The 14,258-nt window shown below is 32.7% G+C and overlaps 1 protein-coding gene across 1 annotated transcript in view; it reads left to right on the top strand.

Annotated features, from left to right (window-relative positions):
* The window catches only part of Rbp6 (RNA-binding protein 6), a 387,192-nt gene that overhangs the window by 164,747 nt on the left and 208,187 nt on the right, over positions 1-14,258 (top strand). The window contains exon 4 of the mRNA XM_090105937.1: positions 3,637-3,721. Coding sequence (XP_089962063.1) covers positions 3,637-3,721 — 85 coding nt within the window. The remainder of the gene's footprint in view (positions 1-3,636; positions 3,722-14,258) is intronic.

The following is a 14,258-nucleotide window of genomic DNA, read 5'->3' as shown; positions in this document are numbered from 1 at the left end:
TTGCTGAAATATTTAATAGATAATTATGTCGATTTACTTACTATAATTACCTAGTATTCATTTATACGCACTAGTTCTATTTAGTTCCGTGCTTTATTTTGTACTCTCCTAGTTTGTTAAAACGAAGTTCTGTATAATAGATATTCGTAATTACACCAAGATTATAGCGTAGTACCTAAATTAAGAAATTAAAACAAGCTCATAACAAACCCTACTGTATCCTCTGTATCAGGATACATATAGTGGCAGGCAACTATCTGTCTCTACCTTCTTATATAACTTCTATTTTCCCACATATTCCTTTACATAACAGCTAATAAACATTCCAGACGCAAACACTATGATATCGTTTTAGTTATAATTTAAGTTTCACCACTTAATTAGGAATGATATCAAAAGCGGTCTTGCAATAATATCATAACGTAGTTTACATCATGTTCTTAATAATATATCTAGATGAAATCCTGGTTAAGCAAATTTCGTATATTGGTTTCGAGCCAAGTCATATGCTTCATATGCCATGATACTCGCAATTTGGATTTTCGAGGGAAATTAATAATTACATAATTCAAATATATTCCCCTTAACATTTAACTTGGTTTTTAATAATATAATTGTTTGGTGTTTGATATTATATCGTGTTACACGTGCCGTATGAAATATTTTGATTATTAATATTGCATTTACAACTTACAGAGTATAAAAAGTTAAGTTTTGTAATGAAAAACAAACAAAACATAAACAGCTTCATAAGTTTTACAATGCGAGATTAAAAATAAATGTGTACTTAGACTTCCTCTCACATTATATGAGTGTAATCACATAAGAAGATAAAATAGGGAGTCTTTTCTGATATAAGTGAAGCCTAAGTCTATTTCTCTGAAGGGCTCTCGACTATAGCCGGCTATATATGTGTATAAGTCAGCACTAGGCTATCTAAAAGATCGAGAGATAGCAAGCAAAATTAAACCGCAGGTCAATTGAATACGGGCGCGTTATACAGTCGGAGCGAAGATCCTTATTTTCAATTTCCATACGCGAACATTTTCCTATATTATGTGCTTAGTACAATGGCGAATGAAGCCATGAATCTTGTTAGGAGTGGGCTTGATTTAATACTAGCGGGATTGGGGGGATTTGTTTATACCTCATTTGGGTTGGGTGTTTTGTTTTCTAAATTACTTAAGATTGTTACGATTGTAGATGCCATGTTATTCTTTACGTGTGTGTAGTGTTTTTGTGGGAGTAAATTGCGTATGTGTAACTCGTTCAGAATTTTGAGTAAACATTTTTTTTACAGCAAAAAGTGACCATGTTAATAAATAGTATAAGACGTATTATTCGTTAATAAGAGTAACTATTTTTTATCATGTGCCCAGAACCTGAAATAACATAAAAATGTGAAGAGAAGGAAATAACTTCGGTGTCAATACTATTTAGAAATATTCTATTAGTATTCCTATCGGATTTTTCACCACATACATTACCACTTGAACGTCATCAGGCCACCAGCGAACGTATGTAAATTCGTGCGAAATTTAAAGCACTATGTAATATTGTTGGCAATGTAATACTGGCAACACCGGTAAGGTAGCGGGTGAGATACAACGAGAAAATTGTATTTCCATTTTTACAATTTCAATTTAGTATTAATTCGCGTCCGGAGCCCGGCCGGGCGCGCCGCCACATGTAAAATATGGATCGGCTAAGTGAAATTAAAATGCTCTATAAATTGTGATTTTTGCAAGTCCTAAAGTGGGGAAGGCTTTTTATTATTTATCGCTCGCGCGCGGCCAGCGAGGACTTACTGAAAATCGTCGTTATTATTCAATCTACTTGTTAATATATTTACCGCGATACACGGCTTTAAGAGTAATTATCGCTATTTGCATAATTTGGTATTATTTTTAATAATAAATCACTTTTATGGCACATTTTACGGTAATACTTTGAGTTATTTTATAACTTTATAAAAGGAAATTTATGTGTGAAAAGGAATGAATAAAATGATATAATTTGAATGGAACATAAGGATGATTACTAGTTAAGATATAATATATTATATGGTTTGGTAAAATATGGTCTATGCAGCAAAGAAAATTCTTAATCAATAATATTTAAAATAAATATAACATCTCTACATTTCTCTACTTTCTGCGTCGCGCATACAATTTAGAACGTATAATCCATACTAACATTATAAATGCGAAAGTAACTCTGTCTGTCTGTCTGTTACTCAATCACGCCTTAACTACTGAATCAATTTGAATGAAATTTGGTATAGAGAGATTTTGATACCCGAGAAAGGACATAGGCCACTATCCCGGAAATCCCACGGGAACGGGAACTATGCGGGTTTTTCTTTGACTGCGCGGGCGAAGCTGCGGGTGGAAAGCTAGTTTCAAATAAGTCAGAAAGTTAAAACTAAAGTATGCTAAAACCTTCTGTAAGTAGTTTTCGTAAGCTAGAACATCTGATAGATCACCAGATGACAGTGAGAATATCTTTACCTGCAACAAAAAAAAAATGTTATCTAAAACACCAATTGACGATTCATTTAAAGATTTCCTTTGTACCAATATTTAAATGATCTATAGATAAGCTAATTAAAATAATTTGCGCATGATCTGTTTATTTGGCATTACATAAAACACTTAAAATGTTTGGCACTCCGCTCATCGCGGCCGCTGGCCACGGCGATCGTATTTGCGGCCTTTGGGTTAGACTACTCTCTATTTCATTCCCAGTAGTACAAAGAGAGATCTGCATAGACCGGAATGACTGAATATTTATGAGAACCAAATACGTTTGAAATCACTGAGAAAAGCTGGTTTATTTTAAATTGTAATTTTTAGTCAACGTTTTTATTGCATGAAACGTAAATTTTATAATTGAGTATTATGTATTTAGGTATTAAAATTCTGTGCGCGTTCTCGCAGCGTTTAAATCGTCGAGTAAGTGAACAAAATAAATACAAACGTTATTAGGGGACGTGTACTGTACGTACTTCGCAATCAGTGAACAGCTATCAGGCTGTCGGTTCCTTGAAACTTCCTGCAGCTCGCTTCCTAATTTTATACACCATTTATTTTGTAGCCTCGTCGATGTGTTATAAAATTTTTATCGGAGCGTTTTATTCTGATATTTTCGTCGTGCATGGATATAATTATTATCTTGTTACGTGGGATTGATTTTGTAAATATATTTTTCGGTTCGGTGTAGAGAAAAAATAAAATGGAGTAGGTAATGGAATTCATTTTAAAATGAAATGTTAATATTTTAGATTGTAATATGAACTTGTAAGTTTTATTATTGTATTAAAAATATGATATGAATCCTGATGATGATATGAAATGAGCACAGGTGAAGCACATGCATTCGAAAAATAATTTCCTCATTTAACGGGGACTGCCGCGGTAAAGCTATTGCATGCTATGCCTTCAAGCCACACGCCCGTTGGAGTGGGGAGCGTGAGGTTTTTTCGTTACGGAATTTCTGAATTCGGTCCCCGCGCTCAAGGCCCGCGATAGAAGCTATGCAATAGCTTAAAAAACTATATATTACATTCTAAAATATATTTCAAAAACATGACTTAAATGTTTAGAATGACGAATAATGTATTTTTTTTTGTTGCAGGGGATTCGGGTTTATCACATTCGGCGATCCCGCTAGTGTAGATAAAGTGTTAGCTCAAGGAACACATGAATTAGATGGAAAAAAGGTAAGTCTTTACGGTATATTTTCTTGTTATTATTTGTACATTTTTGATGTTATAAATTACACTTTATATCATATTTGAATAGTTAGATATAATTATTCAAGTCCAAAGTAATATTACATTATGCCGTTGAACTAAATTTTGCTAACTATCGATCATGATCCACGTTGAAGTAAGTTTTTATATTTATTATTATCCGTTTAATTTATTTATATGGGTATTATTGTTGATTTATACAAACTGGGTTTCTATTTAAAAATATTTCATATTTCATTCTAAGCAATCTTATATTTTAGTACATCGCAGTGAAATCAGCGCAATATTATTTTTGCACACACATTTTTATTTGACTGCCTTTACGTTTACAATTTTAATTTTGCTGGCTACTTAAAATTACGCCGTAAAATCGTAATGAGAAAAACAACAGTTGAAAATGTTTTTTTACCTCCGGAGAGGTGAAAATTTTCATGAACACGCTTACTTAATTAAATCATTTTTACAATTTAAACTTTGTTGGAAACTATCAAATTAAATATTCCTTTCTGTTCAAGTTCCTAAAAACATAACTTTGTATCATTGTTAGCGTTTAAACTGCGATGTTTCTTCTCGATAAAACGTATAAAATTAATCAAGGACAATTTGAAATGGCCGATTTATTGCCGGCTGTGATGCTTTATTTTATAGAGTTCATTGTCCATTAATCTTAGTTTCAAATGTATTACTTCAACCGACGAATGGCTCAACTGTTGCGAGTGTTTTACTATCGCGCACAGCTATTATTTCAATAAGCCAAATATTCTGCCAAATCTCGCTCCGAGTTTGTGTGTGTGTGTGATGTGTCACACACACGCGCAATCTTTATGTAGATAATGCTCATCTTTATATCTCTGAAGACGCATTACTCGCTTCTTTCCGAGAACTCTCAACAGATGGAGAAAAAAGTCGATTACTATCGCTCGCCACGAAATAATCTAGATAAATTACAGAGCCCGGCGTTGTTTACTTTGATTAAATTGTAGTCGACTGCCGGAAGATTAGCCGAAGCCTCACAAATCGAGCGAAAAGAGAGAGCGTTTTCTCAATTTACATAAAATGAACGCGAAAATCGCGATTGTACTTACATTCAGTATTTTTTATTTTACTTATTTTATTGCTACTTGTAGTATGTAAGTCCTAAATGTGAGCGCTAATGTGTATGAATAATTAATTCTTTGACTAAATTCTGTGTTCATTGATTCTCTTGTATGATATATGAAAATTAAAGCTAATTGACTTATTGAAAAATTTGAAGTTTAGAGAGACCCATGAAACATATTATGTATAAAATAAATACATTACCTGTCTCTTTTTCTAAATAATTTTTTAAATACAGAAAAATCAATTCCTAATAAATATTGATTTTAATAAAGCTATCGGATATAAAATTAAATAACCCAGAAGTTATATAACTTGCATGAAGCAAATATTAATTTAAAGGTAATTAAAATGTTATTAATGTGATTGCAGTTGTTGGAATAATTTTCTCTTAACTACGTTTATTCTCTAAGACCATTTTTAATTACCTGCTAGTAATGAGAGCATTTTATTATGCAATTTTCATGGATAAATAGTTTTGCTTTATACAATTGCTTCAAAAGAAAACTATTATATTGTCCTGTCTGTGCTTGTGTTGAAAAATCTTACTCTAATTATATGATAAATGCAAGATCTCTGTAGGTTATGATTTTACGGTTAAACCAAACCATACAATTGGATAAAATTTAAGAAGGGAAATAGATTAAGGCGTTACCCGGCAATTTCGACTATGTTCAAGCTCTATAAAGTCTGGTACAACATAAAGCACAATACCGAAAAAAATATATAAAATAGGATGGTCTTTGATCTTTAATTGCTCGCGAGGACTTTTTTCCAAAGTTAATAGATTTCTAGAAAAAAAATGTGCCGTGGTCATCGATTTTTCCGCAAATACTCTATAAACTTCGTAACCTGCTGACTTAGAGCTCTGAAAATTTTATGTTTAATAAATTATCAGTTACACAACAGTCCCTGACGAGGATTTTTTGTTTCACTGATTAGTATCTTTTTAAATTCAAAATGCGAGGAAAAAAGAAGGTGCAGCGGGAGAGGTTTGAGATCCGTCTAGTATGGTCAAGGTTATTAGCGCATGTATAGGTAAACCAGAATCTGATGGCAATTAGGGAAATCAAAATTTTGAGTGTGCAACCCTAGGGAAAATGGACTGAACTATCTTGATACTGCGTATTTTTTATTTTGTCCTCAATATCATTAGTTATATTACACAAGTGGATAATACTGTATTTAATAATGAGATATCCACGTAATATTATGTAAGTAGGTACTTATTACATGTATAATATACATATTACTTTTCTAAAGGTAATACATAATATTATGTATTACACACCTATATTTGAATATAATATATAATTATGGCATTTGAAAATATGGATGTAATGATAATGCAGATCAAAACTTATTTACTATATTTAACGATTGTTTATAATTTTTTATAAAATAAAACAATAATAAAATAAGATCATGTTTATTTTCGTAAGATTTAACACATCATAAAATTGACTTGTACACCTTGGACTTGACAAATAGCCGAATTGGAAACTCCTGTTATAAGTTTTCATAAAATTATATTTTAATCAACAAACAATATTATATACCTATTTATAACATTTTTAATTTAAAGTATCAAAACGGGTAAGTCCAACTTAGCAATCAAATCTTTCACGCGCTTTAAAATTGAAAATTGTGATGAGTTTGACCCTTTCTTCATCGAATATTTTTCTATACACATTGTAAACAACACCTCTTGCTTGTAATCGCAGCGGTTTTATCGACATTTAGAAGATTTTGAAGACAAAATACTAAAAATTTATCATCAAAACAAATAATTTGACAACCAATTTGATAGTTGTCAAATTAAGTTGCCACATGAAAATCTTTAATTTTTTAAATATAAATATGCCATCAGATTCTGGTAGACCTATATAAGCCTTAAGAACAAAACTTTTTCTTCAAAAATAGTTGAAATACCTATTGGAAGACGGTTGAAATTGCGGTTATTATTTTCATAAATTTAGATTACCTATTAAATTATTAAAAAAAATGTTGTAATTGAAGTACAATTAGAATGAACAAGTGTTAACTCTTTTACGATTTTGTATCAGTATATAAGAAGTAAGAATTAAGTTATCCTTTGAAATGGCAACAATGTAGGTACCTGTGTAGTTTAAAAAACACGAGTGCTAATTAAAGGTGATTAATTATTATTTTCTCACCCTTGACATCAGTAGCCAACATGTACATAGATAAATATAAACTTTAGAATATCATTTTATAATAGTTTTCTGATCTCCAAAATGCACTAACGTAAAACTCACAAATACAAATAGATACATGTTTATTTCATGTAACAAATAGTATCATGTTATGATACATATTATATTCGTATATTGATTATAATACACCTCACCCACGCTGTTTCGTCCTTCAAGTGTAAGTAAACTTTTGCCATTTATATTTTATTAAGAAATATTGAAACTTTATTTTTCCAACGAAGTTTGTTTCGAGGCACATCGATTGGAAACGATTCAAGCAAGTACATTTAAGTTATCGTATGAGAAAGGAATTTCATTTACACAGACTTATGAATTGTATTATGTGAATATGAGTTTAGTACGAATGTGATTTCTTGTATAGAAAACATTATAGAAAATTGAGCAGAACTTGAACATATATATTATTTTGATACATACTAATATTATAAATGCGAAAGTAACTCTGTCTGTCTGTCTGTTACTCAATCACGCCTTAACTACTGAACCAATTTGCATGAAATTTGGTATAGAGATATTTTGAAACCCGAGAAAGGACATAGGCTACTTTTTACCCCGGGACATAGGATAGGTTTTATCCCGGAAATCACGCGGGCACGGGAACTATGCGGGTTTTTCTTTAACTGCGCGGGCAAAGCCGCGGGTGGAAAGCTAGTTTTTATATAAACGTAATGTTTTTAGATTTGAGTATAGACGGGAACTAGTTATTGAGAGATATTTACTCATTAGAATTTTTTAATACAAGAAAAAAATTATTCCATAGCAACAGTTTAACAAAAGATGTATTATTAAACGATAGTATATAGAACGTTGACGTGTCCTAAATGTGACACAAATATCTCCACCGATCTTAGCTAAATGACATTTACGAACATTAATAAATCATGTCGACTTTTAAAATATGTAGCTAGAGAATTTTGCAGAAAATCGCCATTTTATATTACGCTGAAAGCTTTGATATTATATACCTACGCGTGTACTAGTACTTGAGATCGATACAGATTTATATTTGTTATTCGAGGTTCCTAAGTAATAAATATTGTAGGGATGAGGGAAAATTTGGCGAAATAAATAAAATAAAAAACTTCTAGAAACTTTCATAAATGAAATATCGTGTAATTGTTAAGGTCGAAAACATAGCCACATATAAAAATACTAGGGAAAACAGTAAAATAGAAAACTTTAAGGCGTCGAAGCTTTCAAATGAATAAGTCAAATATTTATCTTTAATATGAAATTGAAATAGTATTATCGTGTAGCAATTTTACGTTTACGTAGGTGTTACAATTCTAAGAAAATTAATTTTAACCAATCATAGAGATGTACAGATGGAACGGACAAGTGCAAAAAGCTTAATTAAATTCCGATGAGTATTTCGGCGAATCACGTTCGACTTTAACGCATTTAATTCGCCATGATCATAAATTCATATTGCCACCTAACACGTTTTGCGAATGCCCGAATTCGAAAATGCTAACTACGTAGGTACTAGTCGCCGTCCATGAAAATAAAATGCTTTTCAATACAGCCATTGAAGTATGTTACCGTGCAGCTGCATAAATTTTGCTGTAGTAGTACGCCATTTGAATTATTGCATAACTTGTAAACACGTCTGAGTCCTGAGACCAGCGCTTGCGAAGACGCCTTCATTTTTTCGTCTTATCGGCTCTTTTAAAAAATGGCGCGTACGAGCTGAATGCCGGGACTTAATTCCTTTGAAACGATATTCAGTATATTTCCGTGAAATATTCTAACATTTTACATCGGTTTTTTAATAAAGATTATAATTCTTAACATTATGTACTTATATTCCTAGAAATTTGAGCTCCTTAACTCGGATATTAAATTGTTTTCAAATTGCCATGTTTTCATCAAAGTATTCTCATATTAAATTACATTTTCTCAGACGAAAACAAATTTTATCGAGAGCTTTGTAAATGCATAATCTCTATAAAATTGTTTTAATCCAATGTAACATATTCAAGTGTTTCCTAATCGAACAATTACAAGCATAATAAACTCTCGTGGTCCACTATGTAGCGAAGCCGGCGTGTTTTTGCAGTGGATTACCCGTTTAAACAATGCGAGCGGCCGGAACACCAAATAAAGGGAAACACTAACCGAGGCCCGCGTTATTCTTCCAAAATTAACTCATAACGCCAAGAGCTGTTGATTTTTTTTCAACCGTAATCTGCTTTAACGGGCACCGGGCCAGTAGCTCTGTAAATCGGCCGCACGCGACCGCCGCGAAATGTGAATCTTTAAATGTTGAGCATACATTTTTAATGTCGTTTTAATGCCACGCCTCGGCCGATTGTGGCAACAATTAACGTTATAACGAGTTCATTAATAATGGACTATTCAAAGTCCGTTTTAAATAAGCTTTTACTGGTTAAGATAACTTTTAACCGCAAATGTATTTTTTTAACCGCGGTTCACATTATCGTTGTGCAAGGAATGTTATTTTTTGTGAGTTCAGACTCGAGACTGTAAATCGCAATGTTGTTTTTTTAAAAGGAGTGACATCTACGCTACGTTAAATTTAATGGATAACGTTGATGAAGTTACCAATTAACATAATGTGAGCAACGCTTCACGTTCGCTTTTTAAAATACAATCGCTTTACTATTTAAATTGATCGTTGTTTTTAATAAAAATATATGCAACTTAAATGTTTTAACGGAAATGCAGACCAGGTAAATAATGTAAAATGATTTATTTATTCAGGATACAGACTGTACGTCACATGAATGTAAAGTATTAAAAGGAAAAACAAGCTCTCTGTATGCGAATCAGCAATAATAAGTTAAACTATATGTCCCGCGCCCACCTGAAGAGATTGGGGTAAAGGAATGCTTAATATAGAGTCCCTTAGCACGGGGTCCCCAATAATAACACCGACTTCGCAAACGTAGACAACTCTCTGTTTGTGGTTTTATATCTCGTACCGTATTTTTCTGATAAAATATACGTGCATGAGATTCCCTTATATTGGATATTTGAATTTCGCTCGCAGGAACTTTAATTTCGACAGATTTGAATATCAAAGAATTTCAAAATTTTGAAGTTTACGTCGCATTTACAAATTGAATAGCGTATTAAAATTTGGATGGGAAAGTCCGGTTGACAGGCATATTCATTGTATGCAGCAAAAGTTTCTTGCAGTCGAGTCTGGGCTGAACTTCACTCGGACATCAGGAACCGGCGTGGATTCAGTTTCACAATAGAATAAAGTAGCATCGGAAGCTCGTTGGAGTTAATAAATAATACAGAAACGGAGTGACATGCGCAGAGTGCAAGGAGCGCCCTAAGTCTGTTTTGACTGCAAATATCTGCGCCGGATGCCTGTCTGTACTTTTCGACGTAGAGATCTAGATTCGCTGGAAAGTTTTAGACAGATAATAAATTATCAATAGGACAACCACTCACACCATAATGATTCACAATTATTATTAAAAATTCGTTTTCGCAGTGTAAATACAATATAGAACAAATTTAAAATGCATTTATATTCTAAGCCTAACGGAATCTAATTTTGTAGAAACATTAATTTGACATGAAAGACCAATAGGTAAAACTATTTCACTTATATAAACAAGTTTTACCCTTGAACCATGTTTATTACTTTTATTTTTACAAAATAACAAGTACATTTATTTATATTACAACAAATCATTATAATGCATCCCTGTAACTCTGACGTCACATCTAGCACAAGTGGAATCGGAATCTACAAATAGAGTCGGAGTTTCGAGGACAAATAGTGCGTAATCTTTGTCTCCCAAGACCACTGGCCACATCGCGTCCAGCTTTTGTTCAATCAGAATTGTCTGATAAGCTCCAACTGTCTTGATTTAAGCTGATTGTAACTAGAATTCAATAGAGTTTGCATCTTAATCAACTGAATGTTCTCAAAGCGCGATTGTTTCAATGTAAAAACGTTCGATTAGTTTGTTTGTTGTAGATTAACTGCTAAATAAATCAAAGCATCCTCACTTCGCAATATACGTACAGAATACAGACAATGTAATATGACGTCATCATAAATTCAATGTGACGGATGATACGGATACCGAGTACCTTTTGTTTGTAACCCCCGTCGGTATAGATATCAAATGAAAGAAATCAATCTGTGGTTCCCCTTAAACGATACCATCAATACAATATGACTAATGCTATTATATTACCAGAAGCTTATTCGAGAATAGTTATGATACAATACGAATAAATGATACTTATTGTGTTGTAAAGGCGAAATACCTAAGGATAATATAAGAGTCATAACAACAGAAAATTTAAAATATCAAATTGTGAATAAACTTGTTGCCACAGCTATACTTGTTCTCATTTCACCTCAGAAGCAATTCTATTAAGGAGATAATATTATAATAAGATTTGAAGTTTAGCTCGTATTTCAAATTACTAGATGTATTTCACTCACAATATTATGTTCTCAATGTTCAACTGATGGATAAGTTTTATTTTTCTCCACCATTTGCCCTTTCCAAAGTATTTAAGGGAAAGTAATATCTTACGGAGTGAAGGGAAAATACTTCGGTTGCATTAGGTGTGAGCCGTAGGCCTTAAAACGACAACGTGTCGGTTCCCACGCGAGCTCGGGTTACTCAGAATCTCATTTTTTCTCACAGAATTAAACCAGCGATAAAATTCTTGAGACGTCGCATGAAAATGTGCGTCACCTGCCTTGCATATTTATGTGTGTCCCAGTAATGACGTTTGTCGAGCCTCCCCAGCGAGGCTTCATTACAACCTGTCTCCGAGGGCGTTAAAGCAAAATCCTACTTTATAAACAATCTGTGTCAAGTGTTTTCCAATCGCGTCGGAGCTTGTTTGCATATTTCTTTATTGAATGACTAAAAGCTATAGCAATTAAAACAATGCTACGGGCTACGATTTTGTTCAAGTGCAAATTAATAATCATCATGAATATTCATCACATTTTATTCGATTCACCTTTAAATTCGTAGCTATGAAATACATTTTAATTAAACTTTACATAGGACAACAATTTCGCCACTTAAGAAACCGAGTAGTTACTTACTGCCTTTGGAAACTATGAACAATAATACGTACTCATTAAAGGTCATATAATATCTCGTGTAGAGTAAATATTGTTCTTAATTTAAGTGTAGTTAGTGCGGGCGCACACGTGCAGCGGCGACGCGACGTGCCCGCCCGCAAGTCGCGCTGCACCGAATATTTCAGAGGGAATGGTACGGAATATCGCAATAGCTCGCCCTAATCTTGAGCCAACTCAAGTGTTGCACCTGCAGCCAAATTCGTTCCAATTAGGAGGAGTTACAGTACGCGTCGCAGACTGAGCGGCAAATGATGCGGTCCCCACTTAGGCGGCCGACACTTGCGACGCCCGTCTGCACGTAAATAAATTCTGTTACCGCGTCTAGTGCACGTCATTAAACTTTCTTGTCCTTACCACCGCCCGTGTGACGTTTGTTAATTATCGAGATTTTACAACACGCTTGCTGATTGAAATTGCATGTTCTGAATGCTAGTTTCATTAAGCTTCACCCATAGTTTCAATACTGCGAATGCAATTAATTTTAATTGCTTCTAATAGTTCCGCGTATTGCTCCCATGATCACGTGCCATCATTAAAATGTCAAACAATTAATGTGAATTTCCTCAAATATCTTAAAACATTGTTTAGCATCAAACATTTGTATCGAAATGTGCACAAAGGGTTAAATTGTAAATTAATTTCGAAAGCTATTTCAGTACAATGGCGATGTGAGTAACCTTTTAATGCATTTTATGCGCGCTTCAAATGCCTTACAAATAGACGTCAAGTATTAGATACATCAAGCGCAACAATTCACTGTAGGGGACATTATACCCTCGTATGATAATAACCTTTGTACTAACTATGTAGAGAATGATTAGCTTTGTATTTTTTAATTCAAAGAAATAAGTAACACTTGTACAGATTTTCCACCAGAGAAGCAGACTAATAGTACCTAAAGATAAAATATACCTTATCATTTTATAAAGAAATATCAAAACCCGACAACATTTTAAAGCACCGTGCCCCGTATAACGAAATTACACACTGCGATTTTTCATAAATATATTCTATAACCCGATATCTAGTTTATTTCATATTAAGTGCAGTAGCTCTGAGGATCAAATAGCAAGCATGCAAGATAGCCGTGCGAGATCATTGAATCCATTTGTATCGTGTTCAAATGCTAAGGTGCTACTCAATCGACACCGGAGCTCTAATACATACAATATTACTATCTATTTAGATATTTATAAGATGTAATTTGCCATAACGCTATAATAATGCAAGCTGTCGCGTACGTAACAAGTTTGCAGAATTTGTAATTAATTAATATGCGGGCTTATTATTGATTGAGTAAACACTGATATTATATACTGTAATTGTAATAATATTATGTTGTTCAAATTCTTATTGTTTGTGTTGAATGATGAGTTAAAAATCTAAATAATATTATTCTGTCTATAAGGTTATTTTAAAACTAAGATGATTTCAGAAGGCAAGGCTATACTCTTTATAAATAGGTATAGAACCATTTATGAAACAAGACAAAGATTAGATTCCACCAAAGATTGTCTTTATTGTAATAGTAAGATTAACTAATAGTTGGTCAATCAAACTAGGTTATCCCTTACCCTTTATATATAAATCCATTGTCTTCAATGATTTTGTTGAAGTTGCTTATATACTACGGTCTCATCAAGACTTGATATAATTTGACTTGATATATGGGAAAGTTTACATAGAGCAATATTATAATTGAGTATTTGAATAAAAAAAAAATTATTGATTTTTTTTTATGTATTTTGAAACTTTATTATTAATAATATTGATATTTAATGCAAATAACTTACAAAAAAAAAATTTTTCCGTTAATTATAAGCAATTAAAAATTGATGAAATTTAAGTTAGAATCACGTGACTAAAAACGCGCCATGACTGGTCACCACAGTTGTGACGTCATAATGTTATAGCTATTATTAACTGCAGTACATAGCGTTTACATACGATTTGTTAGTTGGTTCCGAATTAGTTAGTTAGTTACGAATAATATTCTTGATGTTGATATATTTATGATCACCGATTTTTGTCAGGAGTTGCCTTTGTAGTATTCGTACATAATGGTACAAAA

The sequence above is a fragment of the Colias eurytheme genome, chromosome 9 (genome assembly GCF_061535395.1).
Source record: "Colias eurytheme isolate Ceu_HAF_F1 chromosome 9, ilColEury1 Martin Lab GWU primary, whole genome shotgun sequence".
NCBI classification, from domain to species: Eukaryota; Metazoa; Arthropoda; class Insecta; order Lepidoptera; family Pieridae; genus Colias; species Colias eurytheme.
This window is presented reverse-complemented; position numbering and strand designations above follow the sequence as displayed.